Source organism: Melanerpes formicivorus, unplaced genomic scaffold (assembly GCF_026170545.1).
Source record: "Melanerpes formicivorus ecotype bairdi unplaced genomic scaffold, bMelFor1.0.p_v2 SCAF_22, whole genome shotgun sequence".
NCBI lineage: Eukaryota > Metazoa > Chordata > Aves > Piciformes > Picidae > Melanerpes > Melanerpes formicivorus.
Genome location: NW_027142374.1, coordinates 9,697,252 through 9,721,160, shown reverse-complemented (window position 1 = coordinate 9,721,160; position 23,909 = coordinate 9,697,252). Strand labels below are relative to the sequence as shown.

Sequence of the window (23,909 nt, the reverse complement as noted above, 5' to 3'; positions counted from 1 at the left end):
ATCAAAACACTCCTTTTTGTTATATAAGGCATTCCACAATCCTGAGGCCTCTTGGAAAAGAATTCCCAACAGCCAAGCATTTACAGCTTTCAGATCGGGTCTCTGCTCTTTTAGTTGGAGGCAAATGTAAGAACTTTGGACTATGGTCTAGTCTTTCTCTGACATCTCAAGCAAGTACTGTAGCTACAAGGAACAATGTTAATTTGAGGGTCCACAGCCAGTAAATCTCTCCACTAAGTTTTGCTATATAACATTGCCTTAAGTAGTCTCAAATGTAATACCCATACAATTAAATTTCAAAACCAGTGAGGCTGGAAGGGACCTCTGGAGACTGTCCAGTCCTACACCCATGCTCAAAACCAAGCAGAATTAGCTAGAACACATTGCTCAGGGCTGTGGTCTGCCAAGTTAGGTTTTGAACACCCAAGAGATGACAGCTCTGCCACCTCTTATGGAGGGCAAACTTACAGTTTTTACCAGCCTCACAGTAAAAAGATTCTCCCTTCACATCTCTAAATAGAATTCGTAACAAATTGTGTTTGTGAAAGGTAGCATCACTTTCTAGACCAGCCAGGATAGCCATGAAAGTGAAGATAAGTATTCAGCCTCATCAATCCTTCTTCAAAATCTGAGTAAAAGAAGGACTTTTTAAAATGTGAAAAGCAAAATGTCCACTGCTTTATGTGGAAAGATTTGTAACCAGTCAAGTCAGGTATGTCTAGTGAATTAATGTGAAGTTCACTGGGACCTAATCTTTGTGTTGATGAAGGACAAAGTTTTTATTTTTGAACAATTTTTTTTTAAAGTCAGCAAAAACCCAACCAACCAAAACAACCACTCCAAAAAAATCCTCCCAAAGCAACAAAAAGAACTCCAAAAAACCCATCCTGGGCATTTCCACCCTTTCACACTCCCAATTCTGTTTTGTCTGCATATCCTTTACCAGTCAAAAAGGAGCCACAGAAGATATCAAGTCAGAGTAAATCCTAGAAGTTTTTACCTTGACTGGAACAATCTTCATTATCTGTGCTTGTCTGAAGATTTATGAGTAGACTCAACATTAAGGAAAAAAAATCCAACAAACAAAAGCCCTTTTTATTACATTCAATAAAAGAAACTCATTTTCTGTATTTTCCTGAAATGCTAATCATAGAATGGTCCAGGCTGGAAAAGACCTCCAAGGGACCTCCCTGCAGTCAGCAGGGACATCCCCATTTAGACCAGGCTACCCAGGGCCTCACCCAGCCTCAGCTTTTAATATCTCCTGGGAAGGGGCCTCAACCACCTCCCTGGGCAACCTGTTCCAGTGTTCCACAACCCTCATAGCAATGTGTGAAAGGATATTGTTTCTTTTCTTCTTTCCCTCCAGTGCTATCTCGTTTTTCTTTTTTTTCTGTTTTTTCTTTATCATGTCTTGATTCCTTTAAAAATAATACACAGATGGGAAATTGTTTATTAGAGTATACACTGTAGAGTCTGATCATCAGAACAAGTATACATATTGAAAGTTGTAGATGGCCACAGCCAAGAAAAACACCCAATACTTAGAATAAACCATTTATTTAGAATAAACCAAACCAGGTTGGAAGAGACCTTCAAGATCATCGTGTCCAACCCATCAACCAATCCAACCCACCTAAACAACTAGCCCATGGCACCAAGCACCCCATCAAGTCTCCTCCTGAACACCTCCAATAACGGTGACTCCACCACCTCCCCAGGCAGCTCATTCCAATGGGCAATCACTCTTTCTGTATAGAACTTCTTCCTAACATCCAACCTAAACCTCCCCTGGTGCAGCCTGAGACTGTGTCCTCTTGTTCTGGTACTGGCTGCCTGGGAGAAGAGACCATCATCTGCCTGTCTACAACCTCCCTTCAGGTAGTTGTACAGAGTGATAAGGTTACCCCTGAGCCTCCTCTTCTCCAGGCTAAGCAATCCCAGCTCCCTCAGTCTTTCCTCATAGGGCTTGTGTTCCAAACCCCTCACCAACTTCGTTGCCCTTCTCTGGACTCATTCCAGCAAGTCAACATCCTTCCTAAACTGAGGGGCCCAGAACTGGACACAGTACTCGAGGTGCGGCCTAACCAGTGCAGTGTACAGGGGCATTATCACCTCCCTGCTCCTGCTGGCCACACTATTCCTGATGCAGGCCAGGATGCCATTGGCCCTCTTGGCCGCCTGGGCACACTGCAGGCTCATGTTCAGCCTACCATCGACCAGTACCCCCAGGTCCCTCTCTGCCTGGCTGTTCTCCAGCCACTCTGACCCCAGCCTGTAGCACTGCATGGGGTTGTTGTGGCCAATGTGCAGAACCCGGCACTTGGATGTGTTCAATCTCATGCCGTTGGATTCTGCCCATCTGTCCAGCCTGTCGAGGTCCCTCTGCAGAGCCTCTCTACCCTCCAGCAGATCAACTCCTGTCCCCAGCTTGGTGTCGTCAGCAAATTTACTGATGATGGACTCAATTCCCTGATACATATCAGAATAGCAGATTTCTGAGGTAACTCTTTGTTTCACAGTTCTATGATAACCTCTACCACTGAAGTGTTACAACTGGAAACTCTTGTTTGGTGGTTTACAAGCACAGCTACAACATAATTACCTGTTTTGACAAAAAAAAAAAAAGAAGAAAGTGCTGTGCTGATCCATGCACTTGAAATCCTGAATACAAGCTGAATACTTTATATGTAAATGAATCTTTAATGTATTTGCTCAGCAAAGTAGTCTGTAAAGATTCTAGATTATTCAAAACCTGAAGTGTAAGCACTGACTTTTGCTGGCTACTGCCAAAAGTAACTATTCCTCCAATTTATCCTGCCAGGAGTGACTGCTGAAATATTCAGAGCCGCAAGATACCAGAACATCCCAGAAGCATTTTCTTCCACATTCACAATCCATCTTTTCAAATTAGACCATAAAGCAGCAATAAAAGCCAGGAAAAAAGAAGCTGCTTGCTCTAAAACAACAACAACAAAAAACTCAAATCAGCAGAATGAGACCAGCTTATTTTACCTTTTTGCTACCAGAGGAGCTCTTCTCCATCTTTTCTGCTTTAATTGAATCACCTTTCTCTTTTCCTGAAGATTTGGATTTGTTCTTCTCTTTCTCCTTTTCATTTAAGCGAGGGGAATCAGAAGGACTCTCACTTTTACTATGTTTTGAAGAACCAGCTAAAAAACAGAGCAGAAAGTTGTAATTCACAGCAAGTAAAAGCCTAACACGCACACAAATGCACAAACTGAAAGTATGACTTACTTGTCCCATTTTCTTCTTTGCGTCGTTTAGTTGAATCCTGTGGTACCTCTCGTTCATTGTTTGAATGATCCTGGCACCAAATACAATTATACAGATGTTAGCTGATTAAAATATACTCCTGAAGTAGCACCTGCTTATAATGTGATTTTTGAGAACTGATTTTTGAATACTTAAGATATAACCAAGTTATTACATCTTGTGTAAAGTTTCTGAGGATCGGTTTTGAAGGGGAAGTTTTGAATACGTTACCGTAAACCGACCTTAGAAGAACTAACAAAAGGAAAACAACCTTGATGTGGACCACTTCTGCCTGGACAGGCCATACAATCAATTATTACTGCAAAGACTTGGAACAAAAAGTTCTCCAAGTACACACCAACTTTCTAAACTAGTTCATAAAAATTTCACCAACCCTTTTTCGATCTTTCCTGTCCTTGTCATCTTTCTTCTCTCTCTCTCTGGATCTTTCCCTTGACTTGTCCAAATCTTTCTTCTCCACTTCTCTCTCCTTACTCTTGGACAGTGTTGGAGTAGTGTGGTTAATGTAGTGCTGTTAAATTAAGGCAATATCACTGAAGATTAATATGTATTCCCAGATATGTAAATAAAGAGTCTTACTCTAACATAACAGATCTAGCTCACAGAGGAAATTAAACATTCATGCTTTACTTGCAAAACCAAAAGTGATCGAAAACACTTCCAGACTTGTCATCTATAATTTAAACTATAGCTTTGTTTTCTCAACACTGGAAATGCAGAAACACCATCTCTTAACTGAAACACATTAAATACACACAGCGTTGCTCACCAGCATTGTTTGATACATTGAAACAAACCAGACAGCAGCACTACTGAAACAGGATATGCACATTCCTGGACTGACTTAACACTTGCAATCTTGCCTGGAATGAATGAATGAATGGAATGAGCTGCTTAAACAGGTTCCAATTAATTTGTGAAGAATAATCTTAATCTACAAATAATGCTGTTTTTTTCATTTAGAGTAACAAAGCTCCACCTTAAACCAGCCAAAAAGAATTATTTTGCTGTGTAACGTGCTGTTCTTCCTCTCTCTCCTAATAAATTTTAATGAGCTCCATAAAACATATCAGTTTCACGGAGCTGAAAATTTTTAATACAAACTAGGGGCACAGGGGAGGAGAAGAGAGGTCACAGAAATGTTAAGTATAACACTTGATGATATTTAAATGCTACTGTCTATAGATAAGGTAGCACATGTATTACCTAAGTACGGGTGCATTGCTGTGACTGATTTCTGTCTTCTAAATACAATTATAGAGTTAAATCATTCTAAGAAATTATTTTCATTAAATAACAATAAAAGCACATTTTTAATTAAAAAAAGGTACACAACTTTCCTGGGTATTTTATATATTTTAGTTACAGTGACACAGAATCAGATTCACATCTATATACTTTAATCTCTCCCCAGTTCCATAAGCTATCAACTTTTCTGGGGGGGAGGTAAGGGGGAGGGAATATAGTATCTCTTAATTAAAATATTCTTTGTATTTTGTTGAATATAAGGACACCAAAAAGGTAATTGGAAGATCTGTTTAGAACAATCTAGCAATCACTTGAACCAAACAAATATTGGTTTAAATTAAATTAATCCTGTCCTCCTTCAGTTCTGGTGACTGTTTAACTTACCAAAATCTGATGTTACTGGTACTATGTTAAAAGTCACACTGATAATATGAGGTCTCTTTTCCTTTTATTACTTCACTGGAATTTTTCAATCCTCCTGTGCCACAGACTGAACCATCAACACCTCTTTCATTAGATATTTTTCTTTCTGCTCTTTTTCCTCACTCCTCTTTTCTTGTTCCATTTCCTATACTACCATTTCACAAGTAAATTCATCCATGCTCCCTTTTTATGGTAAACTTCTAGGAGGGACTTGGACTCCCTTTACAAAAAAAGGCTGGATTTACCTCATCAGGCTTTCTCACCTTGCTTCTAGAAATGCTAACTGAAGCCACAAATTTTGGGCTGTGTTGTACATTGTGTAACTTGGGCAAAGGCCAAAGCAAGAATAAACAAACCTAACTCTTGTCTGACACCATTTATTTAATAACCTGCAATGTAACCAACATTTCAATGATCTGGGCAACGTCAGGAATGAAGAAACCCTGTAAACACAATAGCGCCAGACTTCTAACTGTCAGTGGGAGCTGAAATCTTAAATACTATAAGCTTCTGAATATCCCACCCTTCTCCAACCAAGAACGTGGCAGTGAAGAAGAGCATTTAACTTGTTTGACACCATCTATAGGGAACGTTGTCAAGCAGTGCCTTAAGTCTGCTAGAATGGCACTGAAGAATGAAAATTCGTTCAGATGAGAAAGAATAAAGCATACAGTAGAAGGGAAGAGTTGGACACCTCTTATGCCCCAAGCACATAATAAATCCATGGAAAAGCCACAAAACTGCAATACACTTCCAGCTAAGTCTATAGAAACAGTTATAGTTAACTCTGAAACCTAACTTTTCAAATTCACTAGCAAACTAGATGATCAACCAACAGCTCGACAAATAGCTCCACTGTCTGTTTGATTACCACATCAATGTGTTAATAAGTAAAATGAATAGTTTTAAATAAAAATGTATCTTAACTAATGAAAGCTTGAATGAAGTTTCAATTAACCAGTTGAACCTTGACTAACACAGGGAAGGAAAAGCAAGATTATACAGACTACCATACACCACACTTCAGACAGGTGTGAGCTGAAGAATATTATTGTTTCCCAATTTCAAAAACTTTAAATATATGATAATGTGTGGTGGATTGGTTGCTTGGGTTTTTTTAAGTATATAGATTCAATCTATAGACACTAAAATTTAATGAACTATGAGAACCAAAGGCTGCTTCCTACACACACTCTCCCTGAAGTAGGTATGATTGGTACTGGTCAGAGTCAAGCTAAATAAATAAACAAACAAAACCCCACATCAGTAAGTGTCCATCATAAAATCAGAGCTATTTTGAAATATCTGAACACTTTGCTTACACAAAGAGGTCCAAGTAGAACAGTAGTGAGAATAGAAGAATAGGAAGCAATTACCCATTATGCATTTTTAAATCAAGTGAATGTTAAGTAATCCTACATACACCCACAGGTTATGCATGAAGTCCAAATGGTCAGTGGTGAACATACGTTCTATTGAGGTACAAACTGTGTAATCAAAAATCTCAACAGCAACTTTAGAAGATTTGACCCTATCAGCCACATACTGAAGTATATACCAGCAAGCTGACAGGTTTTGTGACTGTTACTTTGCAGATGGCTCAGTTTCAAAAAAGCAACAATGTAGTTGCACAAATTGTCTAAAATACAATATTCCAAAATATCATTCATCTTATACCCCACTCTACTCAGCACTTGACAGGCCATACCTGGAATACTGTGTTCAGTTTTGGTCCCCACTAAACTAAAAAGATGTGGACAGGCTGGAGAGGGTCCAGGAAAGGGCCACCAAGATGATCCAAGGACTGGGAAGCTGCCATATGAGGAAAGGCTGAGAGAATTGTGTCTGTTCAGCCTTGAGAAGAAGCATCTTAGGGGAGATCTTATCACCATGTTCCAGTATTTAAAGGGCAGCTACAAGGAAGATGATGACTCCCTTTTTACCAGGAGTCAGGTAGGAAAGAGGAGAGGTAATGGGTACAAGCTACTTCTGGGGAGATTTTGACTGGACACAAGAGGAAATTTTTTCTGTAGGAGAACAATCAGCCATTAGAATAATTTCCCCATGGAAGTGGTGCAGTCTCTATTTTCTAAGATTCAAAAGACAGGGTGCTGGGCTGTGTTTTTCAGGCTGTGATTTTTGCCAAGAAAGGCTGGTCAAATGGTCCTTGAGATCACTGTCAACCTAGGATTCTAAGAGTCTATGAACTCTTGAAAGCATTCTTTAGCATATTCTCTTAAGATGCTGAATCTGAAGTAGGATTTATAGGATTTAGGAGGCTGGCTGTGACACAGTAAAGCATGAATATGACAGTAGTAAGGGGAAAGAGCACTGGTATTTCACAGTTAGGTCTGAAGTTTTTGTTTTTAAATAACTACTGGATTTAATTTGCATTAAAAGAAAAAGCAAGCAAACAAAAAACCACAACACAAAAAAACCCTCAAAATTAAACTAACTGTTCTATAAGAACTATTTTAACTATTCTATTACCTCTTCAGCCAAATAGATCACTTAATCATAAGGATGTTTCTACAGATTTACAAGTTTCAGAGAAAAAGAAAATGCATCAACCCATGAAAGCTCAAAGATATTGTCAGAATGGTAAATTCAGGGAATTTTCATGACATTGCTTCCATATAACTATCCCTCTCTCCTGTACATAGGTCCTATATAGCACACTGAAAAAAATCCTCTGTTTTCCTACACTAGCATTTACAGGAATGGAATCTGAATTTTCTCATGAGGTTTGCCACAAGACCAAAAGTTAAAGTTCTCTCTGCAACAAAACACGGAAGTAAACTTGGGTGGTGTCAAACCTTTGCTGAAGAGTCCTTGAGTTCGTTGAGGTTGTCCTGTAGAAAATGAACGGAGATGACACGTAAGCTGGAATAGTTTTCAGAAACCAGAGGAACTTTGGGAAGCATGGCCGCACCCTTGAAACAAAAAACAGCTACTCCTTCTGGAATAAATCTTATGTTAATACTGTATACTGGATAAAACTAGGAACTCACTTATCCACTTATCTTTTAAAAAGGGAGAAGGGAAAAAAAAAAAGAAAAAGAAACACAGTCATATCTATTCCCTAGACCCAATTATTATCTTAACTACAAAATGTGTTTATATCTACTTCTTCGTAAAACAATGAAAAACCACTCTCCCACCACAACAAAATTTAAGGAAAAAATCTCTAAGGACAGCTGAACCACAGGTGAAACAGGTTTAAAACCTTTTTAAACCTGTATCTTCTCCACTTGTTGTTAAATGTGATAGAAGCCACTCTAGAATGACTTTACATTGCCATTTACAAAAAAACAGGCAATAAGAACTCGATCATTTTGGGTAGTTATCACTGTCACCTGCTTCCTCAAAACTAGTAACAGCTCTTTGAGTTCTCAAAATTAAACTATAGCTTTCAAGTAAATCTTACATAGAAAAAAATGTAGACTTTTGGGGGGGGGAAAAAAAACCAAACAGAAAAAAGGTAAAGCTTGTTCTTAAGCTGGCAAGATGATGAAGTTTAAAGGCCCACATAATCCATCACAGTGCTCTTGATGAAGAATTAGTAACTTACAGTTTGAAATGTTCAACGTACTGCAAATTCAAAGATTCCATGAACATAGGTGGTTTAGAAATAAAACAAATATGGAGCAAGGAATGGCTACCCTGAGTCTTCAAGTAGGCTACGCCCATGGTTTTGTGCTGCGCTCGAGTGCTTGGGGTTTCTCTTTGCTGGGTAGTAGGCTTGGTTGCCACATCTGGTTTTATCGTAACGCAGGGCTCAACATGGTGGGAACCCATTGGAAATAAACAAACCTCGAAGGGAAGGTACAACCGAAGCTGCATGCGCACTGAATACACACAACTACAGGAGAACTGATCACCAAGGAGACTTTAAAATGGAACTCCTTTCAAGACTCCTCCTTAGAAGGCACATATCGGTATGATGCTCATCAAGAAGCCTGATGAATTCAGAGGTATCGTACATCCCGTATCATCCAGGAATCTTCAGTGCTAGAGATTCTTCAATAGAAGTGCAGAAAAATATGCTCCACTCTGCTGCAAAGACTCGTTTGCTTGTAGCTACCATTGCACTCCAAAAAAACTGACTGCTTAAAACAATGAGGCACTTCTGTGTAAAAATGCTCTTGCCATTTCCAAACACTATTTACAAAATTTGTGCTAGGTCCTTGAAGCATGATTTTGGTTAATTAAAAATATTTTTATAGAAAAAAAAGACAGTCCACCAATAAGAAAAGGAATGCATTTTCTAATGCAACATAAAACCTCCAGTGGTTCCAGTGTATACTTGGCACAAAACTTGAAGGAAGTCGAACATTGGCATCCCAAACTTGTGAGCCTAACATGGGCGCTGCCTTCCTCAGGCTATACTAACCTTTACTGTTGAGGAATGTGATGGAGAAGAATGTGTATCAATTTTGCGGCGTTTTTGTTCTGAGGAAAGAAAAGAACAAGAGCGTTATTAAAACACTGTTAAAAGAGGATCATCTAATAATGTGACTTGCTGAAGAACCAAAACAGTTGAAACTAGAATTCAAGTTTTACCACGATCTAAATTCAGGTTTTCTTACACTATCTAGAGTTAGCAGCATGTCTTGACCCTCTTTATGTAAGTTTGCAGGCAGTGTAATGTGAACTACCTTGCTCCAAAGTTACACTCATTTCAATATTTCATTTTATGTAAGTCTGGATCAGAATTTGAGAGTTGCTATGAAGGCTCTGAAAAGGTGAACCCAAAGAGAAGTATTACAATCCTCCTCTAACTGGTTTGCCTTAAGCAGTGCCAAATGTAAAACTCAACATCAGCCTCAAATTAAAGTAGTTTAACATTAAAGATTCGTTAACCCTTAAGGAACTGATAAGGTTTACTGTGTCCTTTTTAAGGACACAAAAGGCCTACATCTTCCACATCCCGTTTCCTTTCAAAAGGTATGATGAAACTCCCCAGTGAGCTCTTCGAGGTTTTGACAGAAGTTTTTTGCAAAACTTGCAAGGCCACAATTATATAAATATAGTTTAATTCAGACTTTTGCTAAAAAACAATAGGCCTTATGAAAATAAGCCCTCAGTACAGACATGCAAAGATCACACATTCACATGGTTTGTGTTTTGGAGCTACCTAACCTACCTAATCCCGGTGGCTAATTGTACTTAAAAGCCAATGCCAAAATGTGAGCTGTAATTCAGCAATTCTCTCATCATCTTAAGCACTTTCTACATTTAGTGAATTTCCTATTACATTTTCTATTTGTCTAGATTATAAGAGAAATTAAACAAGTAAATTTACCCCTTTCAGATTCTGATGCTTCTGATCGGGGAACAGGTGACTTCAAGGACCCAGCTACTGGCACCTTTTCGCCTCCTTTAGCATTTTCCTTCGATTTCATTTCCTTTGCTACATCTCTTTCTCTGGACGGCTCCTTTTCTCTTTCCTTTTCTGCAGCTGACTTTGACTCAATGATGGTAACAACTGTCTTGGACTTTTCTTCCTTTGAAGCTTTTTCTTCTTTCTTGACTTTTTCCTTCTCTTTGTCAGATTTCGGTGTTTTCTCCTTGATCTCTCTTGCTTTATCATCTTTGTTTGCCCGTTCTTCCTTAGGTTTTTCTTTCCCATCCTTCCCAAGTGCCTTCATCTCTGGAGTGGCAGTTGGAGTCTTGTCTTTTTTTTCTTTATCTTTTTCCTTCCCACTTTTTTCTTTCTCATCTTTCTCCTTAATAATTTTGCTGCAAAAATAAGAAAGGCCAATTAGGAAGCATACAAAAACAGCTCTAGTATTATGACAGAACTTTTACTTCTGATGGATTGATAGAACCTCCTGAAGCAGTCACTGTCAGATACCAGATTTGCTCTCTACCAGAACAACAACAAGCAAATGTTCTCAGTTCATTTATGTTTACTTAGCTAAAATGGGATGCATTTGAAGACAGTGTCAGATCAGCACAGTTGTATGTTTTGGAAGAAAATATCTCATTTATTAAATTTAGAAGAAATGGAAAATATTTACATGGAACTTGAAAGGCAGATCAATTTCAAGTATAATTCTATGGGCTGGGATGAAGAAAACAGAAGAGGTCCAAGAGCAGCTGTTCTCACCTATTAGAAGCACTGTTTCCATTGCTTGTTGTCACTTTTGGTGCAGCATTGACAGCTTTATTAATAACTTTCACCACACCCTGAGACTTCTCCTTCAGTTTATCTGTTTAAAAAAGAAAAAGAGAATAGCTTAATTTCAAGAATATACATGCTACTACTTAAAATAAAACAAATGCCTACATATATTTATGCAAAATCATGCGCAGCTAACAGTTCAAATAGGTAATTAAATGCACAACACCCTCTCTCAAAGCCAACTAAAGATAAAGAGCACAAACTAAATTTATTCAGCATTGCATTTAGATCTTCTCTTCAGTTAAAGGAGTCAGATTTTGAGAGAATAGCCTGTAATGTCAGGAGAACTGTACCAAATGAATAAAAATAAGGTTTGTTTACCAGCCTCCTCAGTAGCGCCTTCTTCCAGTCTAACTGTATTTACTGTGAGAGATGCAGGCATCGCAGCACCACCTGGCCCATTTTGTACTGTTGCAGGTACAGCATTCCTGGCAGGTGGGTCTTTGTGGTGGAATTCGTTTTCAGGTATCATGAAAGGCTTCCTACTTTTCAACTGCCCAGAATAGCTGCAAGTCGCACAGATTGTTAAATATGCACAAACATAAAGCAGAACATGGGTTGAATTTTAAATGAGGATCTAATCTAACAGTTCATCTGTTATTTATTTCACAGTTTTTCCCAACTGATATGCAGTTTCTTCCCCCTTTATCGATGAGCTCAGAAGAAAAAAAAAAAAAGGGAAAACAAACAAACAAACAGAAAACAACAACAAAAAAAAAACATCCACAGAAGACTAGACAAAGCAGCAGCCCTACCTCCACACCCTCTTCACAACCACCACCACACACACACCTGCCAAACATCCAGAAGACTACTGACAAAACTTACAACTTTTAGGGCCACCTGAATCGCCCCCTCAAGCACACGTGAATGACTCTCCATTCATCACAATTAGGTAAAACACAACTAAGTGTGCCAGTTTAGCATTTTAAAATCATATAAACTTCCAAAACCTAAGTGGTCTTGCATCATTAGCCCTTGTCTTCCTCCATTTTACTCTCACTCTTCTATGCTTGCAGCTGTACTATATCCCTAAAATTAAGCTATGCTCTTGTGAGTGGAATCTTTTACTATTTGAAGTGGTCTACTACAGTCTTGTAAAGGAAATTAGTGATCATCCAGCACAAAATGGGAGTTTTCATTCACACTGCCAGCCCTGAGACGCAGGATACCAAAATCTTCTGTGATAAGGCAAAAATCAAATGTTAGGACTGTAACAGTTCCGAGTCTTTAGAAGCTTTTCATGATCCACTTTTAACCACTTTCTTAAAGTAAGGTGTTGTTACCCCATAGCCAATGCATATAGATCAGGTCTCTTCTCTTTCTCTTCTTGACATATCTTATGTACTCTTCTTTCCAAAGCCTGGCCCAGGTTCAGCACTTTTGGGTACCATGGAAGGATTTTGGTCAGCACAATCAGGATATTTCTGATATGTGTATATTCTCCTGTTTCAAGGCAGTGCACAGATGCCTAGAACAAAAATTAAAGCTAATGAAGTTAGTGTTTTTTTATTAAAGCTTAAAAAAAAAAAAGTACTTTTTTAGGCCTGTTCACCTTAGTTAATTTATAGTGCCATTTGTGTACTACATGTCTAAAATTCTCATAATCCAATTGATCAGCTTTATTTCCACCATCAAATCCAGTTGCCCGTAATATAGTCAGGAAGCCTGGGTAGTTGCCACATTCCTACATGAACATGAAAGAAAAAAAAAGATTCAGAAAAGGTAAATCAGTAATTCTGACAAAGTTCATGACAACTGATGCACCTTTTCACTGATTGTACTAAAGACCAAGACATGATCAGACAAGACTTGCACATGAACTTTTTAAAAATCCTATTTATATTTAAATCTTAGTTGTGTGCAAGATAAAACTATTTGCAATTTAACTAGCTTTTACAGGAGTCTGAGTCTCCACACACTCCCTAAATTATCTTAAAAGACAAGCTATGATTAAAATCAGAGATATTTGTTTAGTGCCTGTATTTTGACACTATATAAAATTACTTTTAATAAAACTAAATTAGTTGCAGAAACTTAATTCTAAGATTGCACCATTAGAAAAATTCAATCACACAGTATTGTTAAATGAAACCATTTTGTTAAATCCATTTTTATTAGGATGAATGACTCAAGTGAATATATCCTCCTGAGCAAACTCATTTTAATGACTTCACGTACCTTTTCATATATGACTCTGTCACTGTGCCATCTAGTCACAGTTTCCAACATACAGCATAAAAACCTGCCGTATCTACTAGCTTCGTTTTCAGTGCAACTTGCAACTGTATATATAATATCAGAGAAAACCTGTGAACAGCAGCAATAAAGTTAAAATGACTTTAGTGAATTACAAAAGGGACATGAGTCAACAAAAATTGCAAATTTCTCATCTAAATGACAATTAAACTGGTTTCTAAATATAAAAGGGATATCTCTTATAAAATATCTTGTTTGTCTTCAAGACTTTATTGCTCAGCTGCTGATCCTTTACACTTAAAGTTCAATCCAAGCTGCTGCTGACAAAGTTTCCCATAGTTAAAGTGTGTCTTCAGTGTTTTGTTTTCAAATTAATAATTTACTTGAGCAGGGAGAAGCAAACACCTAGCCAAGCTGGTGTAGAAGGATTTTCTTCCTGGCCTATACAGGTTCATCTGGGCTCATGTAGTTGTCTACTTCTTTTACCTAAAGCATGGACTCAATATTTAAGAAAGCTCACTGGAACCCATGAAATCAAAGCAGACACTTACTCCAAATATCTCATCTCAACAGAAACCAGGCAAACTTAATTGAATGTTTGTAGGAAAACAATCTTCATTGTAATTATTTTACAAAATAACCCCATATACATCCTTTTAATCAGGCTTACAGCCAAATCTGCACAGATGATGCACTCAGTAATTTAACTTCCTATAGCAGTTAACTGCCAGAATGTTTCTGATACCCTGTAACAGTACTGTTGGAGCTGAATACATCCTGCAAAATTATTTAATCTACATTCTCCACCTTTTTCCTCCACAGGAGAAAAAGAATGGCTATATGAATAACAAGAGCAGCCTGAAACAAATGACTCTTTCAACTTTCCTGTTCAACCGAAACAGTCAGGTTGCTCCTGCTATCAAATGTACTGCCCTGTACATCAGTGATACAAGTTCATCCAGTTCATCCACTATCTGCAGCACCATGATTTGTCACAGTCAGAAGGGTGCTGCTTATGAGTGGCAAGTAGAAGAAATTTGATACTACAGCAGCAGGACACACACAGATAAAATGGGAGGGTTAGACGAGGCCGTAGAAATGCTGACCACTGGAAGGCTGCAGAACCTGAACGCAAGTCCTATCACTACTGACGACTTTGCTCTGAAATTCTAGGTAGGATAAATTGAACCCAAAAAATCTTCTAAGTAACTTCCTGAAGTTCCAGGAAAGCAAGTTTTTTAGAATTTGAGTACAAAAAGAAGCTTTTGATTGTCACAGATTCTAAACACAGGTAATGGATTTGTTGACTTCCTTTGGGAGGCAGGGGAGGTATTAGTTTTGCATCCTCAAAATTAAGTAATTAGGTACACACTACTTACCCTGTCGTAACAGAGAAGCGTGGAGAAGTTGGGTGTTTTCTGCTGATGCACCAGTTCCACAAAGTGAGCACAATAAACTGCATCGATTGCCGAAAAAATGCATCGAGGAAATATACATAATTGCAAGAATTTTGTGATAGTCTCATTTTTGGTAGACTCTTCAAAAACAAGTTGAGAGAAAAGGAAGAAAATAAATTAATGGATTAACATGCTATTGCTCTCTTCCCAAAAACTTCAGTATCCATATTCTTGAGGTGGTACATTAGACTGTTTATGTCCCAAACGTATCTTTGGCACTGCTGAGAAAAGTCAAAATAAGCATAACTGTTCAAGGATAGGGGACAGAGCAGGAGGGTGGCAGTGGCAAATCTTTATTTCTTACTAGGAAAATTATTCTGCTACACAATGGGGGTAAAAATAGGCTCAGAACACTCTTTGATAAATTTCTGCAGGTGCTCAAATCACAAACGTTAGCAGAAGGAAAACCATCTGCTGTTTCTCTGCAACTTATCTTCTCCTTTCTATCAGCTCAGTTAGACATGGAAAAACATGCTGTCTGAATACAATCCCTTAAGAGCCATTTTTCCAATAAGCCAAAGTATTATAGGAATTTAAATACAGGAACGGTATTCAGTAAACCACCATCCCAATATACCTTCTGTTAAAGCTCCATTCTACTACTCAATGAAGATCACACTGCATGCTCAACTGTTACCCATTCTGTTTGGCTGACCACTGGTTGGTCACCACAGACCCGAACTAGTCCCAGGGCAGCTCTTGCCCAGTTAACAAGGAGTATAAAACCAAGCTAAAAGCAATATACTATGTAAAAGGAAGCTAGAAAGAAAATAAACTTATGGATCAAAGTACAAAACTGAAGACTGAAAATGGACGCCTTCAGCAGAACTATCAAGATCCTCATGAGAGCAACTGGTGTTTTTGCACTTGGGATTCTTGCACAGGCTGCAGGACACAAGACCCAGGATCTACTTGCTTCAATTCTGCTTTGCTTATGCAATAGATCTTGTCCAAAAAGGACTCTTAGCTTTTACTTAACTAAGAATTTTACTTCAAAAGTGTAAAGGATGTAAAAAGTCCTACAGTGGATCTGCTCTTCAATTTCTTCATACAGCACATTACAGGTAACTTCTTTTGATAGGGAAACTGATTAAAAAGTTACATTTGTTTCTGGATGCAATACTGGGAAACATCTTGCAGCTGAAGCCTGAGCACTCAAGAGCCAACAATAACCATATACACCACAAATGCCTGCATTATTAGGAGTATGTGTTTAGATACACTGTATCTACACAATTTTCTACATGCTTTTGGATGCTTCCTTAAGGAAAGAAATTTATCAGTCAGCCCTAGACCATGCTTCAGTCAGGCAGTAATTCTTCAACCAGTAATTTCATGTAGCTAATTAGCTGTTTGCATCAGTACATTAAATACTCATAGGGAATAACCTTTCTTGGTTTAATTCTCAGTGCTGCTCCATTAAATCAGTTGGGTGTATCTTACATGAGTCGGACAATAAAACGCTTTCCCACTGGATTATGCTAGGCTCCTTGGAACAGATGAGCAACTACTTTCAGTTACAAACTGAAAGTTCTTCCAGAGAAGAAAACTGACCAGAGAAAAACATTTCAGATTAACCATATCAATAGAGTTCACAATCAATATGAAATGTTAATGAGACTTTATCAGAGAAATGGTTTGTTCTGCCTTCTGTGCATCTGCCATACAAAACATTTGCATGCTGTTTCATTTCATGGTGCTATCAGGCTGTAAAAGTACTTATCTTGTCACTGGAACAGGGCTAATGTTACCACCCAAGTACTGACATATTGTTCCTGACCACAAGACTCAAATGAAGTTAACTCAAACCATTAATTTTGAGAAATTACCCTACCTTACTTACTGCAATTTGAATGCTGCTCAGTGCAAGCCATTTTGCAATTACAACTTTTCACCAAATTAGTCAACCATTTATTTTCTAAACTAGTGCAGTATTTAAGATATTGACATATTTAAAAGATACAGACAATTGCAAGAAACAAACTTCTCCCTGAAAGTCACCTACTCAGCATTTACAGCAAAGGCATATTATATTCCAATTATAAGTTTACCTCATTAACAGATATAAAGAGATTGAATTTGAAGTCAATATTGAGTATTAGTGCAAAGTAAACTTTTAGTTCTGATGACACCAAAAGTACAGTGTTTTCCCTACACACACTTACTTGCCAGAAGCCAGTTATCCTTCTCTAGTTTCAGTCTCTGTAGAACCCTCTGCACATGCTCTAGCTGCTTCTTCTCCTCTTCTAGGAGCTTGTCCTGAAGAGCTGTGCAACGTTCTTTTTCTTTTTTCTTTTTGTTTGGAGGCTATAAAATGCCAATGCAGCTCACTTAGAAAGTTTTCAAGTATTTTTTAGCATTACCAGGAATTTAACTTCTCCATAGTGTTACTATAATACTGTTTCACTAAATGGTCTTCCGCTCTAGTAATCAATTGATCTTATGAACACTGACTGACTAAAGTTAAGACAAAAGTAAACATCTAAACCACACATAGACATATTAATGATTGCTTTCTGATACACAGATTTACCACTGGTTTCCCCTTAATGAAGTCAATGGTATTTTTAACATGGGAATGAGTTCAAATTATGTTAATATGACAAATCAGAAAGATTGAATCAAGTAACAGTATCTCCCAGATCTAAATTACCTTCAACTTTAATTACCTTAAACTAAGACTCCACAAAAACAAGAAGTCTCTGAAGGTTAGAAAGTTTAAGTTGGACCATATAATTATATAAACATACCATTTCCTGATTGTCATCTATGGCTTTCATCTGGACTTTAAGTTTGTTGACTTCTCTGTCATAGCTACTATGTGGGACGGCAAGGTCATACATTGTCAAAGACCAGAATGTAGCATAAAACTGAGGACTGATGTCATCCCAAACTTTGGGAAGGTGCAGAGAAATCACAGCTTCATGAACGGGAGCCATCACCAGCTCACATGCTGTAATGTATTTATGAACTTTGTGTTGCTGTTTATTTCCCTTCTCAGCTTTCTTTAGTTCATCATACTTTGACTGTGGATAAAAAAAAAAAATATCTTTATACTCAAGCTAACTTAACTCTTACAATATCATTTAACTTTTCCTAAAAACTTCTTTATAACAAACATGTACATGTGAAATGTTATTTATGTACATAAAGCACTGAAGAACATTGTATAGAACTTTTAATACCCATCCATATCAGATGGATTTATCTTTCTTCTATGATGCTCCTACCTGTTGTTATAGTAACACACTATACTTCTTCGAGTAAAAAGTCTCTTGATATTTAACATTTTAGAGGCAGGAACAAATTTATTTATGACACTTCCTGAGATACAGCATCTTCCAGCAGCTGCAAAATTTTCTTCCACATCAAAAACCCATCTAAAATATCCATAGTAGGATTTTCAAGTGAATGGGGCAGGACACAACTAGTGATCATCCAAATCATCAGACCATCTACACTAATTAACTAGAACTTCTGCAGTTGTGAAAGCTGACACAAAGGCCATGTTTTTTATGAAGATAAATGATAACCTGTTCCAAACCACAGCTTCTCTTTCTACTCAAAAAAGATTGCAAGTTTTATTTAGCAAGCAAACTTTAGAAGGAACCTAACACACATATTGATAACATGTAACATTGATAACATGCAGCACTAACAGCAGGCAAAAAGAAAAGTTCTACTTACTGAAATATGGTGTGCATACATGGGTCTTGAGAGGAAAAATGCAGCATCATGAGGTGTGTGGAATTCATTACAGAGAACATCAATAGAAGGCACTCGCTTAATGTAATCCTCTGTGCTCAGATTGGATGCTAAGAACCCACCAAATTGTACCAGGGTGTCATGGCACTACATGGGAAAGATACAAAAGTTAGAAAACAGTTATTATTTTGTTCAAAAGTGAAGTCAAGCAGAGGTCAAAAGTTTCTTTTAACAGAAAAAAATAATTAACATGTGTTAACATAACATAGCAAGAATTTTCTCATGGGAGAAGAGATACTAAATTTTCCATGCCACATACTTCTGTCATTCAATGCAGACTAATTCTATCTGCATTAAAAAAAAAGAAGAAACAACAAACCAAGAGCACTACAAAAGCCAGCAGAAATGTAAGAGCTTTCTGTTCTACCACAACGAATACAGCTAGTTCCTGCTTCCCAAGACAGCAAAAAAAATTTGGCTGCTGCTTTACAAATAAAAAATTAAAAGTAGAAAGTAAGATCCTCTAACAAATTAAGATCAGAAAAAGCTAAGAGTCAAGACAGAATTTAACTTTTTATGATAAAAGATGTTTGAATCTTTCACTTACAAATCCTTTTGTTGATAACAGTGAGATCATTCCAACTGATCTTGAGAAGTATTACATACTCTTATGTGCTGAATTCTTATAGATTGTGCTGATACACTAGATGTTAGCAAAGAAACAGAGAGGTTTTTATAAATGCAAGTGTTTTTGTTTACCTGATCATACAGTTTTCCCACCAGCTTCAGATGTTTCTCCCCTCCCTCTTGAAAGATCACACCATTTCTCTGTTGAGCCATAAGCAGGCACAGTGGAAGCGCAAGATCGTGGTCCAATAATGCGTCTTTCAGTCTCTGAGAAGATTTTTTTGTATTTCTGATTTGGCCAAAGTATCCACCCTGCAGAGTGAAGAAAAAGGCTGGAAATAGCACATTGCAAATGGAAAGCCTATGTCCTTCTGACTCCTGTCAAGCAATAAAATTCTCTCTCTGAATCTCATATTGCAATGTATGCATCTAAGAATCAGAAACTGACTAGTGTTCTGTGCTTGTAAAATCAGGTTTTTGCACAGTAAACAAAGAGTGACATTTTGGCTTAGGCATCCTGATTGCATTCCAGACTTAAGTCTGCTGTGATCTGACCAGTGTCTCATCTCTACTCAATACATGAATTTCACATTTTAGTTCTAATTACAGCTACTCAACTCCTTGAAGTACTAAGTCAGACTCGAATAGGTCTTTGACACCAAGGCTGCAAAAATTTTAGCTGCTAAAATGGTTTAAGATGTTACTCTACTCAACAGTGAACTGCTACCCCCCCCTGCAGCAGGGCTAAAACAGCAGGACAGGACAAGGTACAAGCTCATCGGCTGCTGTAATTGACAGATCTGTCATATAACAGTGGATAATTAAGGCTGCTTTTGTTAATATGAGATGCTGTGAAGCACAACAATTACGGCTCTTGTCTGCAAGGCTGCCCATCTGCAAGGAGGTGTTTAAGAAGAGACTGGATGAGGCGCTTGGTGCCATAGTTTAGTTGATTGTGTGATAGGTTGGACCAGGTGATCTCTAAGGTCTTTTCCAACCTGGTTAATTCTATTCTATTCTAATAGTAAAGGCTTGTAAGCTCAAAAGAGCAGGAAGCGCTCTGATGAAAGCAGCAACAACTTTCTCAATACACTGCCAGAGTCCATGAATCAGTCTTCAAACCCACCATTAAACAACAGATATTATTAATTAAATTTAACAAACACACCTCAGCTTTCAGTTGTTCTCCACCAGTCATGGCTTCCAACTGTTCCATTGTCATTTCTTCTGTAATTTCTATCCCTGCCATTTTCTGCACTACCTCTTTTAAAATAAGCAAATCAAAGCTGCACAGAAAACAAAAGTGGAGTAAAAACAAAAATACATGTTTAAGAAATGGAAGCTACAACATTCAAAGCAACACTATGATGCATGTTTGAACAGCTAACATTTTTATTATGTTTTTGAAGAAGAAACTAGTACACTGGAACACACAAGAATGTCTTTGTTGCAAGTAAGAAGTTAGTACTTAAAAAGAATGCAGGCATTCAACAACTCAATTTCAGAATCCTTTCAGAACAGTTTGTTTCTGAAAACAACAGTGTGTGGTGCCATCAACTTTTAAGTACCAACAAACCAATGAAAGTTTGTTGTTCCCTTTCCTCCCTTTCCTGCATAGATACAGTATGAAGCTTGTTAAACAAGAAATTTCAAGAATGGGGAATATTTTAAATGTTATTTAAAAGATCTGGATCAGTACATGGCCTTCGAAATTTAGTGGCAAAATTAGTCTCGAGAAGTCATTGGGAACATGGAAAAAGTTTTTTAGTTGAAACACAGAATATACAAATCACTCATCCCATCCAGAGACTAGACTTTACTTCCTGCTCTGAATTCTGTAAGGGCAGTGATTTTTCCTCAACACTAGTAAATTGTATCATGATGTGCCCAGTACTGTCCTTTTCTTAAAGGCACAGCCTCAAACGGTCACACATGATCACTCACATCAGTAGTATTTTCCAGTAACTTCTAAAATTTGTGTGACCTACTTAGAAAAAAATTGTTGACCCATGGCCTTCAAAATGGTTTTATATTTAAATAATTCATACTGTTTACACTTTTGTTTGCTTTTCCAATCAGAAATATGTTTTCTATCTAGGAACTATGCAACACCAGCATAATATACTCTAGTTGAAATTCTTCAACACTCCAGTGGTACAGAATGGATTTAGTGCTAAATCCATTTAATTTCTACAGTCACAAATACTAAAATGACTATTTGAAAAAAAAAATCTTGCAGTTTAAATACTTAGTTCTGGGGAAAAACAAGAGGCATTACTTACCCTTCCTCTGTTGCTCAATGTGACTGTACCATCATCAGAATACAAAACAAATTGGGGACAGGGGAGCACATGAGACTGAGCGTCTACATTGCAGGGGAGGGAAAAAACACCCGATTTCTCAATGTAAATACCCTAAAATAACATTCTGCATTATGTCCACCTCTAAGTTGGCTTTCAGTAAGTATATGAGGTTTCATAATAAAAATTAACTCCATACTCACCTATGTGATACAACACATTAAAATTAATAAAATGCATGAAACAGTAATATTAGGTGATGATGACTGAAGGACAAAAGGGAAACGACAGTTCAAACTGCAAGCCGCGTTTAAAAAACCCAGTTATGATTAACACCAACGTATCAAGAAGCAATTCAACTCCCACTATAGAAGTCGGACAAAGGATTTAAAATAACATGAAAATGTTAAGAGCCATCCCTGCAGAGAAGACACTGAGAAAGAAAAAGCTAGATAACTGTAACAGTCACACCCTTTTACACCACAGATATTTGGATTGTTCAACACTATAATTTTTATGACAATATTAAGGACCAGCAGGGGTTTTTCCCTGTCCAATTAGTTGTTAAGAAAACTATTAAAATAAATTAGATGAAAAAACAGTACTTCAGGAATAATGTCACAGCTATACCATGAGAGAAAAAAAAATAATGTACTCAAGAGGACAAATAATGTATTAAAGAGGATATTATTATTTCTGCTATTCAAGTTTCTTAACCTTCCTCGTATTACAACCAGAGTTTTACCAAACACCCAAATGATACATTAGAAAAATTGAGTTTATAAAGATCACTTGTACAGGACTTGCCTTTTCCCAGCTTTCAGTTGGTTGGCTACATATTGAAGCAGACCAGCAAGTTCAATCGGGTATTTTCGGAAAACTGCACCACAAAAGCTAGCCAGACCTAGAGCAAGGAGAAACAGCCATGACTGCACCTCATGAGATCCTAATCATACAATAAGCATTAACAAAATATATGTGAGATGCTATTATCTGGTAGATGCAGGTGAAATATTGATCATAATGATCAATAGTACGGTGAAGTATTTTAAACATTAATATAATGAATAAAATGAGAGTACTAACTCTGAAGCCAGCTTGAGATTGTAGTGTCATCATGCTTCATTCTCTCCTTCTCAGGATTTGCCAGAGCTTCAATGATACAGTCTTTGGTGGAGTTAAAGAGAGTATTTTTCCTCAATTTGTAAAAAACACTTACACAGCTCCAAAATTTGTAATGTATGAAGCTATTATGCAAGTATAGCAAGCATGAAATAGAGGATCCACTAATACAGTTATGGTATTAAAACAGTAACATTGAAGAAATGGTGACTTAAAAAGCAGCATTTACCTCACTATCTATAAGACCATTACATTTCCAAGAACATAGTGAAAGTAGCCAAATCCTTAGAAATACAGTTTTCCTAGTGTGCATGAACAAATAATTATAACCCACTAAGAAGGCAAAGGTATTTCCAAGCTCCACTAAAACTTCCAGCAAAAAGCAGCAAGAATAGAAATTAAAAGAAGATAGTATTTACTCCCAAACAATAGATTTAATCTGTCTACAACTGCAACTTTATCAGTAACCAGCCACATTGATTTACACAAAAGGATACACGCCAAGACATCGTAGTTCAGTGAAGTGAGGTATTTCAGTGAATCAACAACCGGAGTTATTAAGTTATCATATTTTTGTATTTGTGATAAAATCTGAAAATTACAAAAGATATTCAGCTGAAGAGAAGTAACACTTCTGACATTTCATATCACAAATCAACATTTAACAAGGCTTATCTTCAAAACCTACACAAAACATCCTTTTAAATTAATTTCTCAGAACCTCTTAAAACACTGGCAAAGAAATAGGTAATCTCATTAATTTATCTCGTACCTTAGAGATATCAGGGAAATTTCTAACATGTGAAAACAATTCTGTGTAACAATTTTTCATTTATTAGAAAATAAAATCATGAAAACATTTCACTTTTTTTTGTTGTTGTTGTTGCTTTTTTTTTAAACCAAGATTCACATTTATGAGTAACATGAAGGCCCACTGAGAGACTTTTATACCTCTCAAGTGTTTTGTAGCACCAAGTAATGTTAAAAATCCTCTACAACTAGACTGGTCTATTTCAGACTTTAAAGCTTGTTTAGTTTCACACAGTTTTCTTCTAAATGACCCTGATGTATCTTTATCACACATATGTCCAACAGCCCAGAGAGACCCAACTTGACTTTGCATGCTGCGTAACCTGAGAAGCACATCCCAGTACCCCTGAGACCCACCTCATCTACTTCAAATTAAATATGTGACTCCTATAAATGTTTTGTTTTCTGTGCAGTTGTGGTTATTGAAGAGCTATTGTCTGTCTTAATCTCAGACCTGTGCATCACTAGAAAATTACCATATTTGAAAATTTGCATTAAAAAACTAGAAGTAGTTAAAACTGCCCTTTAAGACAG

At 37.2% G+C, this 23,909-nt stretch overlaps 1 protein-coding gene across 2 annotated transcripts in view; it reads right to left on the bottom strand.

Annotated features, from left to right (window-relative positions):
* Nucleotides 1–23,909, bottom strand: part of THOC2 (THO complex subunit 2) — a 51,358-nt gene that overhangs the window by 1,425 nt on the left and 26,024 nt on the right. For both annotated transcript variants that reach the window (XM_068152103.1, XM_068152104.1), the window contains exons 17-38: nt 23,063–23,156; nt 22,530–22,610; nt 22,251–22,347; nt 20,312–20,429; nt 19,276–19,455; nt 18,499–18,663; nt 17,562–17,837; nt 16,977–17,118; nt 14,734–14,891; nt 13,337–13,465; nt 12,711–12,842; nt 12,442–12,626; nt 11,477–11,661; nt 11,081–11,183; nt 10,274–10,710; nt 9,362–9,420; nt 7,785–7,820; nt 3,671–3,808; nt 3,259–3,328; nt 3,016–3,173; nt 1,345–1,421; nt 1,001–1,048 (exon numbers count right to left, since the gene is read on the bottom strand). In XM_068152103.1, the coding sequence (XP_068008204.1) occupies nt 1,021–1,048; nt 1,345–1,421; nt 3,016–3,173; nt 3,259–3,328; nt 3,671–3,808; nt 7,785–7,820; nt 9,362–9,420; nt 10,274–10,710; nt 11,081–11,183; nt 11,477–11,661; nt 12,442–12,626; nt 12,711–12,842; nt 13,337–13,465; nt 14,734–14,891; nt 16,977–17,118; nt 17,562–17,837; nt 18,499–18,663; nt 19,276–19,455; nt 20,312–20,429; nt 22,251–22,347; nt 22,530–22,610; nt 23,063–23,156 (3,048 nt within the window). In that variant the 3' untranslated portion in view covers nt 1,001–1,020. The remainder of the gene's footprint in view (nt 1–1,000; nt 1,049–1,344; nt 1,422–3,015; nt 3,174–3,258; nt 3,329–3,670; nt 3,809–7,784; nt 7,821–9,361; nt 9,421–10,273; nt 10,711–11,080; nt 11,184–11,476; nt 11,662–12,441; nt 12,627–12,710; nt 12,843–13,336; nt 13,466–14,733; nt 14,892–16,976; nt 17,119–17,561; nt 17,838–18,498; nt 18,664–19,275; nt 19,456–20,311; nt 20,430–22,250; nt 22,348–22,529; nt 22,611–23,062; nt 23,157–23,909) is intronic.